Source organism: Micropterus salmoides, unplaced genomic scaffold (assembly GCF_014851395.1).
Source record: "Micropterus salmoides isolate LMB-PRFRI ecotype aquatic unplaced genomic scaffold, ASM1485139v1 Ms_hic_scaffold_3, whole genome shotgun sequence".
NCBI classification, from domain to species: Eukaryota; Metazoa; Chordata; class Actinopteri; order Centrarchiformes; family Centrarchidae; genus Micropterus; species Micropterus salmoides.
In genome coordinates this window covers 27,812,178-27,827,515 of record NW_024042261.1, presented here as the reverse complement: position 1 = coordinate 27,827,515, position 15,338 = coordinate 27,812,178, and the positions used below count along the sequence as shown (strand labels likewise).

Here is a 15,338-nt window from a genome sequence, read left to right as displayed (position 1 = left end):
TACTTTATGCATTCTTAGGTTTGATCTCTTAGGCCTCTTAAATTTGCAGGAGCAGAAGAGTTTTTTTGCGTTTTCATTTGTGCAGGAGATTCTATTTATTTGCAAGATTCACACCTTTGTACCACCGGCCTTGGTAGTTTTTCTGCAAGACTCAATAGGCCTTTTCTTGATACAGACTTTATTTTAAATCACTCAAACATCAACCTTAACCCTTGCCCAAAACCCGATTGGACAAATGTACTATTGAATGGTAGGTATTGATCTATGCTGAAAAACATGATGGCTGTTATATGGAAGAAAGAAAATTCACATTTCTCATAAACCTCGAACAGAGATCATGCAGATGCAGGAACACGCTTATTTCTACGCGTATGTTAATGCAAAAACATACATACTCTATATAACACTTGTTCAAATGCTTCGCCTTACAACACCTACATCCAGTTTTCTTAAGATTGATAAAATATCCTAAATCCACCCTGTCTGACAGTATCATACATACATATTATGTATCAGCTTGTTTCAACTCTTCATTGAAGCTATATGTTGTTTACACTCCGTGAAATGGAAATATTCTACATATCTTGTGCATCATTTTTTTCTGCACATTTCCTCAAAATACAGCCTGACATATTTTGTATCTTTGTAAACTTTGGGATTTTTCACTAGAATTTTAAATTAAGTGTTTTTGGGGATGAACAATGTTTGGCTGTTTGACGTTTGACTTTGTATTGACTGTCCTGCTGGTGGGACAGTGGGATTGAAGAGGTTAGATAGTTCTTCCCTCTGTAGTTTGACCATTGGCTAGACATGCATCTGGTTGAGCTCCTTCCATTTTCAGTGGAAGTTTTCCAGAGTTAAAAACCAAGCTCAGTGTGCCAGGCTAATGACTGGCAGTTTGTATTTGACCTTTGTTTTTCTCTGTTGCCTCAAAAGTGTTTATTGTTACAGTGGCTAATGGAACATACAGACAATAACAATTTTACAAGTCAACTGTATGTCACACTGTGTGAGACAGATATTATAATGTCTTAGTCTCAGTCTGTGTCACACTGTGCAGTGACGATTTTGAGTCGTTTTACATGAAGCGATGAATGTTTAATGAATCGTAGTACTTCTGTACAAAATAAAACGAAACAGAAACAGAAAACCTCAAAAGAGGAGAAGATTGTAGCTGGGTTTCCTTCCAAATGTAGTGCATTTTAACCAAAGGAAATGTAAGTAAATGCTTGCTTACATCCACTACCTTTATGTGAATATTAGGAGTTGGTTTGTCAAGATGAACTGTTGGTAACACTAATTTTCCAGTAGGTGTCATCAAACGAGTGCCAGTCAAACCTCAAATGAAACAATGTAGAAAACACGATGGAAATTTATGTTTGTTAAAGGAATGGTTACATGTTGCACTTTTTGTCTTTGGTGACCAAACTCAAAATCAGCTGTTGGTGGACTTGTAGGATCAGTGATTTCACCACCAAAGATTGTTGTCTGTTGCCTACTGTAGCACGTCCTGAGTTTGTCTTCCAGAGAGGGATTGTCAACAAACACCAGTGAACTCAAGGCTGACCCTTTTTTACACACCCAAGGCTGGCAGCTGATCCCTCTGAAAAACCAACAGAATCTCTCAAAGGGGGGGAGGGATGCATAGCTGGCAAGCATGAAAAGCTTGAAATGATTGATAGCCATTTGTTTTGCCTGCTTAATACAACATAAACTCTCCAGCGATTCATCACCGGAGTGAGGGTTTTCCACGGTGCCTCTGCAAAGCCCACTAAAAATAATTCATTTTCTCGAGCTACCAGCCAGGCACTAATGTTAAATATTCATGCAGGTCCAGTCTAAATGATGTGGCCATTGGCACACAGTTAGAGCACACTCTGTGGAAGGGAGGAAATGTCAAGCTGTGAATAAATGAAAGCAGTGGAGCCGTATATTACCCTGCCATTGTGAATTTACTATAGTTGCCATTTTGTGCGGCCACTTCAAATAGATCTCTTTTATAATCAATACACTCAGTAAAGCATCGAGCATATTGCCACGTTGGCAATAATCTGGACTCGTGTTTGCTCATCCTTTATTCACTGTTTGCATTTGTTGCCTAATTTGTGCTTCATGAATGTTAACAGAGGACTTTGTGCTATTTCTATTGTAACAGTCGGTGTGTTCAGTGAAACAGCCTATCAAAGAGTGTAAGTTGATTCTCTTCATGTCGAAGCACTGCAAGCTCCTCACGTGAGATCAATAGAGCTTGTGCCTATGCAGCTGTTAATGGTTTGATTCCTACTGACTGCCACATCAGTCAACTGCATTCATTTCTGAGATGTTTCACAGCACGGCATGCTGATATGGAGAAGATGTTGTCATGGCTTCACAGAAATTGTTTTGAGACGTTATAGGTCATCTTCTGCTATGATATCAGTAAGCACAGTGGAGGGAAAGGGCAAAATATAATAGAACTGACTGGGTTGAGTATCCATTTAGAGGAACTCAAATAGAGGGCATAATGTCTGCTGTGCATCATTCGGGAGGAACGGGGAATGTTAAATGGCCTCATATTGACAGACACACTCTACCAGTATTCATTTTTATCACACACACACACACACACATGCGTCAGCCACTCACATCCACACACACATTTCCTCCTGCAGTCTCTGACTAATGAGGCCTAGGGCTGGAGATGGTTCCATCAAGGAACTTCCCCCTCTTTCTCACACACACACACTCTCTCTCTCTCTTGCTCTCTCAAACATGCACCTGATTGATAGCAGTGATTTGACTGAGAAAAGGGAAATGGGAAATTGAAAAATGGTGGAAGAAGATTGGAAACAACGTGCTGATTATAAACTCTGTGAGGAAACAAAAGGCCTCCCCTCTGCCTTTTCTCTTAGTGCGGAGGTAGCAGGTGTGTGTCTGACAGGTGCCTGATTGAGGCGCACAAAAGACATTACAACTGCAAACAAATGGACGTGTTTAGCGTCCCCGGATGCAGTTAACGTTTTGGGCTGATAGATGTGATTATGAGTATATGAGCCGAGGCAGCCAGAGAACGGGCACAGGTGTTAGGGAGAGTGGAGCAGAAAAGGAGCCATGTTATTGTTGTGATGATAATAATCCATCTATACAATTAATTGTATGTCATTGCCAAGGTCATCAGCCTTTGGGGATGTATTTATTATATCTCATATTGTAATAATAGAGCCTAACTCTGCTGGAGACCACAATGATTTATCATCATGAGAAAAAAAAGTGTGAGTATAAAATGACAACTACTGCGTTTTTACCGATTCACAAAATAACCTCAATTACCTCAATGCCATTGCCATTTATTTTAGTCTTATTTTATGTTTATGTTCTTATGTTTCAAGATAAAATAAACAATAGCACTTTTATAACAGTGGAATAAATTAGTCGCTACCTCCTTGTGAAACAGCTTTATGTATTTCATAAATGAGGGAGCGTCTTGGCCGAGACTCCGGTGGTTTAATATTCTCTGAGAGCTTCCAGACAGTGAGTGGTGGTGCAGCATCTGTCTCCTGACCCTGCCGGACCCCCACTTACACCTCTGACCACCTCTTTTCCATTGGGCAGGCTGTAGCGATGACAGGCCTGTCAAAAGCTTCTCCTAATGTCCTAATTACCCCTCACGCGCACACACACATCCCCACAGAAACACATGTGCATATGTACGCACATTCATAGTGAGTAAGCAGATATGCCAGCTGACAGTCTAGAAAGCACACAAACACACACACACACACACACACACACACATATCATTGCTTCTGTATAACACTGCTTATGTTGGTTTTCCTGGCAAGAGACCATACTATAGGTGAGGCATTATAGCATCTCCAGAATAGCAAAAATTCCTCCCTCAAGACTCTTTGGAGCCTTTGATTCGTATTGTTCTGCGTCTGTTTTGATCCGGGCAGGGCTGCGTGTTGAATCAGAGCTTCAGTTTCTTTCCTGTGGTAAGAAACGCAGTACTCCTGCCGCAACTTTCTTTAAAAAAAAAAAAAAAAAAACTGAGACCAGGGCTGAAAAGAGGCTCTGGCTCCGCAGTGCCTGTTGCCTTTGAGGAGGAAAACACAAAAAGATGCAGCGTCACCCAAAATAGACAATGTGAATGAGATGTGATGTGTCACTTTGCCAGAGGTTAAGTTTTGCCTCGGCTTTAAGCGGGGATCTCTCTCTGCTGCATGGTTTTCGGGCGCACAACACACTGCCGCTGCTGCACTTAAGTCCATGCTCAGTCAACCAGTCTTGTTAACATAACAGAGTGAATGATTGTGCCCAGTAGGAAAAAAGGAAATCATCGTACCTCCCAGCGAATGCAGTTACTTGGTGATTTATAGACCTCTGAAGTTACTGCATTTTTCACTATCAGCATGACTTAATAGTGTGTTTCTATAATCCTCTTCCTGCCTCATATTCTGTTGATTTGAGACATCCTTCTTAGTAGAATAGTCTTGTTTTATTATGTCAAATTAACTTTTGATTTTAAGCAGCTGCTACCTTTTTTAATTTAATTATAATTTTTTTGCCTTTTGATGCCGTTTTATTTCTGTAACAGGGAGAGCTCTGTGTCTGTCATGTGAGGCTGTGTGGAACAGCAGTCTGGCATCTACAGCAGTCAGAAATGTGTTAGCGCTCTCTTCTTCTTGACAGGACTGCGCGAGCCGAACACTACCTGAGTTGTCATTAAAGTGGCTGGTTGCTGTTTGCATCTTCTTTTTTTTTGTCAGCTGCAGAAACATTTTCACGTGTGCTTTGAGTGATAGGACCCAGTCACGTACACTACCATTTTTTGTTTGTCTGATGCTGAAATGTCTTAATTTTAGCCTTTTATTTATATTCATTCATCTATTGATATTTATGTGCAGTAGCAGATGCCCATAGCACTTTACTAAGAGGAGCCAGGGCACCAAATTCAATATATCTGCTTTTTATCTGCCAGCATTTCTGAAGGATTATCCCTTAATCTCTCAGAGTAAAAAGCTGTCTTCAGCTACACATGTCCTCCTGGCTTTCCATGAGTACAAAGCAAACATTCAGGCCATAGATTGGACATTTACAAAGCATATCCCATTAACAGCAAGCAATTAACTACCTCTGTGGGGATATTTTCAAAATCTCCTTTTTATCACAGTTTAGCGAGCAGGAACATGCTCTGCACCTCCTGTAAGCCCACCTGATTAATATGTTTCAGTTGACTCTGGGGAGAATTAATCTGAATATACCTAGTAGTGTTTACAGGTGAGCATATTCTGATATTTCACTGTCTGGATTAAGCTGTACCTAAGAGCTGATAATAAAAGAAGAGGGACGAGTGTGTAAAATGAAATGTGACTAAATTAGTGCGTTTTTTTAAGAATGCACACATTTTTACAGTGTAACCAGAAAAGCGTGGTTGTATAAATGCACGGTCTGTTACAGTTAAAGCCTCCAATAATAAGCAATGAAGATCATAGCTATCCTTAGAAAGATTTTTTTCCAGAGTATCAATTTAATCATGCAGTCTTCATTGGTGAATGGAGTTTGCTCAGTTGTCATGGAGATGGATGTGTTGACATGCAAGCTCAATATCACGCTTAGGACTTCTCGTCCATATTGGGATAAATTTAAGAAATCCCAACTCAATGTCCTCTTACTAGCTTTCAACTGTATGATGCGCCCGTCATCAGCGTATAGAGTAAGGCTACAGCAGGCCATTCCAGTTTAATCTGACGATAAGATTTGTTCTTAAATTAATATATACTTATTTGTTAGGTCTATACAAAAATAGCAAAAAATGTCTGACACAATTTTCTTAGGTCCAACTTAAACCATTTACTTGTTTTGTGCAACAAACAGCCCAAGACTCAAAGGCATTAAGTTTACTATTCTATGAGACTAAGAAATGCAAAAAAGATTCATATTTTAGAAGCTGGAACCAGTATTGTTTGGCATTTTTGTTTGTTTGTCCAGAATTGTGGTCGATTCATTTTCTTTTTGTGTATGGATTTCCGACTGGGATTAGCTGACATGAAGATGAGTTGATATGCCACTGTGTGATATCGTTGAAAGCTCCCGAAAGTAATGGCAAGTAGAGTTGGGATGGTGTTGTCAAATACTAGTTCACATATGCAAATTAAAGGGCCTTTAAATCTGTAGGTATCAGACACAGTTTTTTGCGAGGACAGCTGAAACTCTTTGAACGGTTTCTTTTCTGAAAATCCTGACCTCAAAAGTCGCCTGTGTTTATTGGATCCACTCTGCAGGAGCTCGCTTCTCCATCCGATTTCCTTGAAGAGAAAAAGTTTGAAGCCCACCTCTGATCCTTCTAATTAAATGAAAACACAGTGGGCTACACACAGTCAGACAGCTTCTCTCCACACACACACGGGCACACACACACAAAGGTAACCAATGTGGATCTCGATTGGGAACTACACAAAGTTCCAGCATCCAACTCCGCTGTGTCCTCTTATGCAGTACGATCACACACTAGGTTGACATGCAACACGCTGCAGATCATGAGCATAAATAAGCAAGGAAATGTTTTACCTGAAAGAAAGAACATTAATTCAAAGGCATCACACTTGTTCTGAGAAGAAATGTTGCCTCATTAGTGTTACCCCACTGCTTTTACTGAGCAGCAGCGATAGAGAGAGAGAGGCTATGTGCCACTCTTACCACACAGACATCCATTCTCCCGAGACTTTAGTTTGCCTCAGTGACTAAAAAATAGTGCAGATTATTATGGATTCATTATGGTGGCAATGGGTTGAATGCAGATGCCATGAACACCAGAACACTTTGAGCCTCCCTCCGTATAGAAAACATAATGCAATCCAAGAATCCACCCTTTCAAATGTTCACAACGGGCATTTTTCCCCCAGCAGGAAATGAAGCATCATTGTAGGTGGGAAAGTGGGATATGTTCCATTTTTCTGTTTCTGAACATAAAGCTGCTCGTTGTGCGGAACAGGAGGATGAGATTTGGATGAAAAGGAGAAGAGGCGAGGAGACAAGGACAGACAATATTTGGAGGACGGTTGGGCTGCCTGCTCTCATCCCGCGTGATTGACAGATTGGTGCAACGGCTGCACTCACACGAATGCCATCACACGCATTTCCCCAGAAATCTGTCTATCAGCACTGTCTAAGCAGAGCGACAGCCATGACATCTAATCACAGGCGAGCTGGCACCTCATAACTTCTACCTAATGTGCTGCAGGTACGGAGGAGAGAAGGGGAGCACGGCAGACACACCACAATGCTATTTATAGCCCTTTCAGAGGCCACCAGCAGGAAGTTGATCATACTGAAGGGTTAGGGAAGGTGTCACCACACTGTATCACAAGTCTCTCTGTTTAGAAATAGGTCTCTGTTGACAAGATTTAACACTGCGATGCCCCGGTGTTATGGTGATCCATTTTTTCTGGGTTACATTCTTGACAAAGTAACAAAATGAGGGCAGATATACTACACGTACAAGATGATAATGAGTCATTTACATAATGTTGCTACAACATTATAATTACCTGGCAATTAAACAGCTCAAAAGCCTCATTATGGGCTGTCCTGAGGGCTGGTTGGACTGGGACACATACGGTGTGTTCATTCAAGCTTGAGTCTGAGGCTATCAACCGCAGGTCTCCTTTTGTTCATATCACTTTCAGCTGATGCAGAATTTCCCCAGAAGCCGCGTTACGTTGAATTATCACATAATAAAGATAAACTTTTGACTGACACTTGAAGTTTTAAAACACAGAGTGAGATATTGTAGCAGACTCCTGGACAATGTTCAAAATTTGTTTCCCATCGCGTGTGATTTGTCACACTTTTTTGTCCCGAGGGAACTGCTGACACATTGAAAATGCACAAAGGAGTATAACAAGGACATGTGTCATACCTTACACCCTTATTATGCCAGCAATGACAAGTGAGACAAGCAGTCACTTCACCATACGGTATGCTCGGCACTGAAGCTCGCATTGCTCAGAGTTAAGAAGCTCCAACGTCTGTGTGAAATGTCAATATTATAAAAGATGGCATGTGAAATATAAAAATGTAGATTTGAATGTGCAGCAGAGGGCAGGGAACGGGGTGTGTGAATTGGGAGAGTGGGAGAATGGGTAGGGGTGGGTGTTTGTTTATGAATAGCAGACAATGAATGATGGAAGCCCTCCCGAGGGTGCAGGCCCTGAGCACTGCTGTGGGGACTTGGGAACACGCCAGTCTCCCATGCCCTGTGAGATGCCAGTTTGGGTGGGCACCGTTCCGAATGGGTGCTCTCCTCTCCAGGATACACTGCGGGTCCTAAGGGAGCGTCTCCAGGCAGTGGCTGCACCAGAGCAGGGCTGGCTGGAATCTCAATCAGGGACACGAGGGGCAAGAAAAACTAAGTCCGCATACTCCCTCTGTTCTTCCATATTAATGTAACACTCGGGAGAAATGGATGAAGAGAGAAAAATGGCTTATTATGTTCAGGACACCTGTGGAAAAAAAGAATGATTGGATTTTAGAAATGAGTCATTATAATGCCTTTTATATTTTTCTTAATTGGTGGAAAATTACACAAATAGCATATGGAGCTTGAATTTAATGAATTTCAACACCCCTATTTAGGATTTATGAATATTTTTTTGTTACCAGTGGAATATGGCTCTCTGCTTGCATCCTGTCTGCTCACAACCTGTCTGTTTTCTTCTCCTCTGCTCCCGTTCTCGCCTGCGCTGCAACAGGAGCTGCTGAAACCGTGACAGGTACTCTTTCTTTTTTGCTACCTGCTGTTCATTTGGAAGTGCTTTGCTTCTGTCTGTGTCTGTTGATTGGCTGTCCATAGCAGTCTGTTCATCTGTGCATATTTACATGAATGGTTGGTTATGCTGGTGTTTTCTTTTCAGGAAGGAGAAGCAAGCCACACACTCACAACGCCAATCCACACTTTTTTAAAAGCATTTTTAATCCTCAAATCAATATTTCGCCACATGCAACGGCAGATTTCCATTTCATTTTCAGACCACTTGGTTGGTCTGTTGTAAATTACTTTTTTTTTTTTTTTTTAAAGTTTTGCGATAATAGGAGGTGCACCAATTTTATTTGGTTATATCTATCTCTTATAAATAAAACAAAACAAGACTACAGCCATATTCACAGCTGTGCTTTAAATGCTAACATCAGCATGCTAACATGCTCACAATGACAATGCGAATATGCTTATGTTGAGCAGGTATAATGTTTACCATGTTTTCCATTTTAGTTTAGCGTGTTAGCATTTTAACATTTGCAAATTATCAATAAACACACATGGCTAAAAGTTATTCACGTCAGTAAGAAACCTGTATACACTATTTTCAAACAGCATTTATATATTGTCTTCTTCAGGTACATGAGTTGTGTGTGTGCGGCTGTCTCCTCCTTTCTCTGATGTCTAGCAAAACATTGACATCTCACTAGCAGAGGTGTACTAACCCTTCAGTTCTTTGTGTTATTTCCTTTCTAACAAGGTGTGAGGTTACTTTGAATTACTGAAATAAATTCTCTTGTTGTGGCTGGTATTAAAGCAAAATTTTGGAGGGAAAAAAAAGAATAAACACATTTCAACTATTAGTATCACATTGTAATAAATGATAAATGTTGAAAACACATGCACATCTTTTCTTTCCCAGATGCTAAATCCAAATGACTTAAACATTGTAAGGTCTGAGAACACTTTTAAGCACTTCCCTAAAATAGTTTTACATTATAACATTAAAGATTTGTCAGGTACTTTCCTCTAAAGCTGACAATTGTGAGCTGGAAACATGGTTCTCCTAAAGTAAAACATTTAAAAGAGAGCAGTTAACTGTGTTGAGTAGGCAGATACCTTTTAAAACGCTTTATAAGTTGTAACTTGTGCTTCATTAATGGTTAATAAACTATTTACCTTTGTTTTATACTGTAGAGCAAGTATAATTCAGGCCATTTTGGGTTGTGAAAATCCCTTTGGCTGGTGTTTATCCTTTCTGTTGGTAATAATGCAGTTGTAAATGTTTGTAATGCCCTTATTTTCAAGTCATGTTGTAGCATCATTATACAAATGGTTAGGTTCTAAGAGCGCTTGTCTTTGGAAGGAAAAAAAATGGTCAAATTAGTGGGTATGAAATTTTTGAAACCTTCTCATACTAAGGGTCTGGGAGAAAATGGCAGTGCACTAATTATAGCCTGAGACAGAAGGCTTCTTACATGTGAACATCCTTAAAACAGCATTTCATCATGAGGATCAGTGTTTAATGACTGAGCAGGATAAAGACACACAGCAGTGAAAAGGCAGCATCAGAGGAGGAGAGGGAGAAACTTTTATTGTTAATGACTGTCTATAGTCCTGGTTGTTCCTTGAAAGTACACGACTGCTGCAGACAGTAGTGACTCAAGGGAGAGGAATTGGGGGCTGGCTGTCCTGCTCTTTGCTACCCCTTTCATGTCTTTTGATGTGAAAACAAGACAGAAAAGTTCAAAGAGAGAGCAACTTGATTCAAAGGTGCCTGTCTCCGAACTTCTGTTGGAGGAGCCGGTCCGCTAATATTTCCTGATTTCGTCAACTTTTGCTAAAATTGGTAGGGGTAGGTGCTGTTTTGAATTTTGAAAATGCTGCTGATGAGCTGAGCGTCCATGCCAGACACTTGATGCCAGATTGTACATCCCCTCAGAGAGCGCGCAGACTTTTGAAGGTCTGTATTTCCCTCTGACTGTTTCATTCAGTATGTTGTGATGCAGGAACAGGAGGGCAGCCATGTGTAGAGATACAGGCACTTTACTCTTCCAGACAGCTGCTGGAATGAGTGTGAATTTATCAGCCAGTCATCTGTGCCATGCCTCTGCCCACTCCCCCTCCATCCCCACCCACCACCCAGAATTAATGACTGCCTCTCCTCATTTGCACCCAATCATGACCAGGATGCCGAGGCAATTGAAAATGTTTACTCCAATTGCAAAAACCCTCCATGTTCCACAAAGTGGCCTGTTTTCACTTTGATGGGATTGCTAATCACAGCGACGTTATTTATGTGTGTTTTGAATTGGAGATGAGCCTAGGCCAGGATATTGGAGGGGGACCAACCTTGCTTGGGGCTGCTAAACCTTATGGAGAATTTATCTATTGCATCCCCTTTCTCTCAGTCCAACAGATTGGGAGCAGAATAACCTTGCTTTGAGGCTGCTCTATATTGCTGTTTTGCCTGCCAAATATATTACTTTTACAGTGATGAAATAAAATAGACATCAAAACACTTCACATTGCTTTCGCCTCATCTTCTGCAGCACTTACTACATATGCAGAGGAGCTTCAGCACACTTGATATCATTACAAACTTAACACATTTCAGCTCTCCACATGAAGATTATTTTGATTTGATTTGATTATTTCGCACTTTACTTTTAATTGTATTTTAGATGGTAAACAACTTATGTTGCAAGGAGGTAACTATTTCCTCACTCTGCTCTACTCCTTACTTCATTCGCTAATCAGGTTGCCATGTTGCTACCTGAAATTATATCATTCGGTAAAAAATCTGAATTATAATTATACGACTTTAAAGCCTATTGTTAGAGCATATTATTGGCTATTTGTGCATCAATAATTTAGTGCTGTCTGTATGTGTATGTTTATCTTTCTTCATCAGTCCCTGTAAAGCCCACAAGAACAGGATACTGATCTTGACCTAAATCAGATCATCAGAACCGACCGAGAATTACTTCCACCTTATCCAGGTGGCTACTGGCTGTACCCTTATATTTAACAGAAATATATGATGTTGGTAGTGGTCTTTTCGTCTAACTCTCTGCAAAAAATGTTGAACTATTGTATTAATCAAAGGTAATATGTCATAATTTAAATTTTCCCTAACCTTGCCTGGACTGTAAATGCCATGCACATATATTGTAGAGAACAAGAAGAAAGTTCTTGTCTGGCAATAGTTTTGTCAGAAGTTAGAAGTCCATTGCTTACTTGATCTCCGCTCCCTGTGTTCTGTTTACTGTTGCAACTAACATGACCAACAACACTTTGAGAGAGAATTTGAGTGTTTCCAGCGAGGAGGCAAGGTCATAAAAGGCCTAATATGTGTGTTATAGTATCATAACACTTAACAAGATGCACCACCAGCCCACTCCTCTGTAACAACATTGTTAACATAAAAAATTGATTGATAACATCTCCATTTATCTATATACTCCCTCATCCATATACTCATTCACTGTTGGCCTATCCTCTTCCCCTGTTGGCTGTTAGGTGGACTGAACCTAAAACTATCACGTGTACTATTTAATTTGGTTCACGTCTATGGGTATGTCCTTTTTCACAATTTAATATTAAATTATATCAATACACACTAACAAGTAGTAAATATACATCATGGATTAACTACACACCTTTAATGGGCTGCATTGTGTACTTTTTGGGCATAATCTGTGTCTGTTATTACCTATTAGCTTCCTTTTGTCCTGAACGTGATCCCTGGCAGCAGAGTGGAATGAAATGGGTAGTTCATTGCATCAGACAGGTCTGAGGAGCTTTTCTCCACAGGAGGTTAATTTCTTATTGCTTGCTGCATTCACAGAGTTCATTTTGAATCATGTTAGTTTGGCTGTCTATTCCCATTATCACTATCTGGAAATGCAGGTGTTTTTTTCCCCTCCACTTTGTAAATGTCAGAATGCAATAGAGGTGTCTGACAACTCGGGCATGCAAATGTGCTTTTGATGTTTTCTTGGGGCCGTGGCTGAGAGTGCTGTTCCTCCATGGTATGAATGTGAGGCATTAAAACGTGTTCTCCATTCTCCTTACGCTTCTTTGGCTCCTGCCAGATAAATATAGCACAAGGTGACTTTTGATTCTCTTCCTCTTTCCCTTGGAATACGGGGGGAAACAAAGCCAGGCTTTTTGCGTGGGGGTTTTGGTGTAAGGTGTAAGTTACGATGACAAGGTCCAGGGCCTGTCTGTGGCAACAATGCCAGTGTACAGAGAGTGACTCAGATGCTTACAGCACTTTTATTCCTAGAGATACAGAACAGAACAGCTGAGCACACGGAGCACACACTGATCACATGGATCCTCAGATGGAGGGCTCTGTTAAAGCTCAACCATAAACAGCATCCAGCCCAGCTCGTCTCTCTCTCTGTTGTCTCTTTCTCAGTTTAACTCCCCCTCTCTTCCTCCTCCACCCTGCCCATGTCTACTACTTGCCACTTTCTTACACTCTTTCTTTGTCTCTTTTTCTTCCTACCCTCTCATCTCTCCCTACCTTCGTGGGCAGCAGAGCTTACAGCCCATCTGGCACTGACTCACAGGGCCCACTCTGAGCTCGGGTAGATCAATAGTGACAAACATTGCACATGGCTCTTATATTAAAAGGATTAGACATGGGTGCAAACAGAGAATCTACGCAGCCTATTCATGTATCTTTACACTGTGCATGTGTTCACATGCAGCTCCTGGTGTAAGAAATCTAAATATTTGAGGCTGTAAATATCCAGATAGAAATGCTTGTCTCCCTTCTGAAATAAATTTTTCCCATCTGTTGTTGTTTTTTTGGTTGTTTTTGTGAAGTCGAAGGTCAGAACTTGGCAACTGACAATGTGTCTGTGATCGAGGGGGAAATGGCCACCATCAGCTGCAGAGTGAAGAACAACGACGACTCTGTCATCCAGCTGCTCAACCCAAACAGACAGACCATCTACTTCAAAGATGTTAGACGTAAGTGCTGGTGCCCTGGACACAATTTTAACCGTCTCTCCAGAAATCTTGTGAAGTAAGCATGAAATATGCAAACACATTGGTTCCTTCACAAAAATGGAGAGAAATTTTCCCACCACAAAAGGATTACTTGTATAAAAAAGAAAAGCATTTGCCTTAATACTAACTACTTCATTTTTTTTATTTCTGCTATTTCCACCATGACTTTAAAGGACAATTCTGTTTTAAATTCCTGTTTTTATAGTCATGATCATTTTATAGTCCGGACCATTGTTCATATTAGTCCCATGATATCTTTAATTTCACTGAAGATACGGGGACACATGAATCTGGAATGAATGAGATATTAAAGAGACAATGAAAGTTCAGATTATATTAACCAAACCATTTGACCTTGCGGAGCCATTTTATCATTAAACCTATATATACTATAGGGCATACAGGCATTAGGGCTTGTATCAAGGTAGTTTATTTATCATGATACAACACAGGGTTGTATATTGGAATAAGGTTTGGAGTCCCTTCTTGCTCACACACAGAACTTAACAGATAATTAAATGTAGGCTTATTGTAAAATATGATAATATATAAAATAAATAAAAATTCAATAAACTATATATATATATATATAACAACAGTGTTGTTAACCCGCTAGCCACGCTATCTCCCGCAGTTTACTTGCAATCACACATTTTTTTCACAACTGCTTTTTGCCATAGCACGTTAATACATTTGCCAGGCACAATCTGGTGTGACTGTGTTCTGTTGATTTAAATGGATGCATTTATATAGCACCTTTATCCACGGAGCTTTACAATTTGTCTCTCATTCACCCATTTTACTCAGTAAAACGTGATTGTCAGTGACAAGCTAACATTACAGCAAACAGACCACTGGAGCACAATGCATGGTCTGTTATGCTTTTACAATTTTAAATATAAAGTGATGTTTGCATTTTGAATATTTATTGTTTTCCCATGAAAATAATAAAATGTGTCAGTCCTTATATGTATGTATACTATGTAAAAATGCAACAATAATTATAATGGGAATTTTCTTTCACTGTAAGTTTTAATTTTTAGCTGACATTAAGATTTACTTACCAAACACAGCCTTTCCCCACAATTTATTCAAATAATTTAAATCAAATCCAATCCTTACCCAAAGCACATGGGAGTTATGGCACAGTGGCCTGACTGTATTTGCTCTTTAAAATTTGTAAAGTGGTAAAAAAGCATCTTCCTCACATCTGTGTGTCTACAATATCTAGTCTCCATTTCAGAGACTAAATTTGTGAGATTGTGTTGCACAGTCGTGTTTTTAAAGGTGTGTTTTTGTGTCAATTTCACATTTCAGGGCATCCCGTGCTAAAGGAATTTTTCATCAGATATCAGTACAAAGATCAGCTCTAGCTTTAGGTTAGGTTTTCTATGCAAACGTGATTTCATCTGTCCTTGACTTTTTGGCTCTTTTACACAAGTCATTAAGCTCTGAATGCGGCAAGATTAATATGAGATAATACACAGTACTACCATAATGGGAATACCTCTGTGTCCTTGTCACTGTTCGATTTTACGATAATCTCTTAGATTAGGATATTGAACATTATGATTAT

At 40.0% G+C, this 15,338-nt stretch overlaps 1 protein-coding gene across 9 annotated transcripts in view; it reads left to right on the top strand.

The window, feature by feature from the left end:
• cadm1b (cell adhesion molecule 1b) overlaps positions 1–15,338 on the top strand; it is a 146,226-nt gene that overhangs the window by 87,459 nt on the left and 43,429 nt on the right. For 7 of the 9 annotated variants that reach the window (XM_038692591.1, XM_038692589.1, XM_038692596.1 and 4 more), the window contains exons 2-3: positions 8,733–8,753; positions 13,577–13,723. In XM_038692591.1, coding sequence (XP_038548519.1) covers positions 8,733–8,753; positions 13,577–13,723 — 168 coding nt within the window. The remainder of the gene's footprint in view (positions 1–8,732; positions 8,754–13,576; positions 13,724–15,338) is intronic. The other 2 variants (XM_038692590.1, XM_038692593.1) reach the window with 1 other exon arrangement.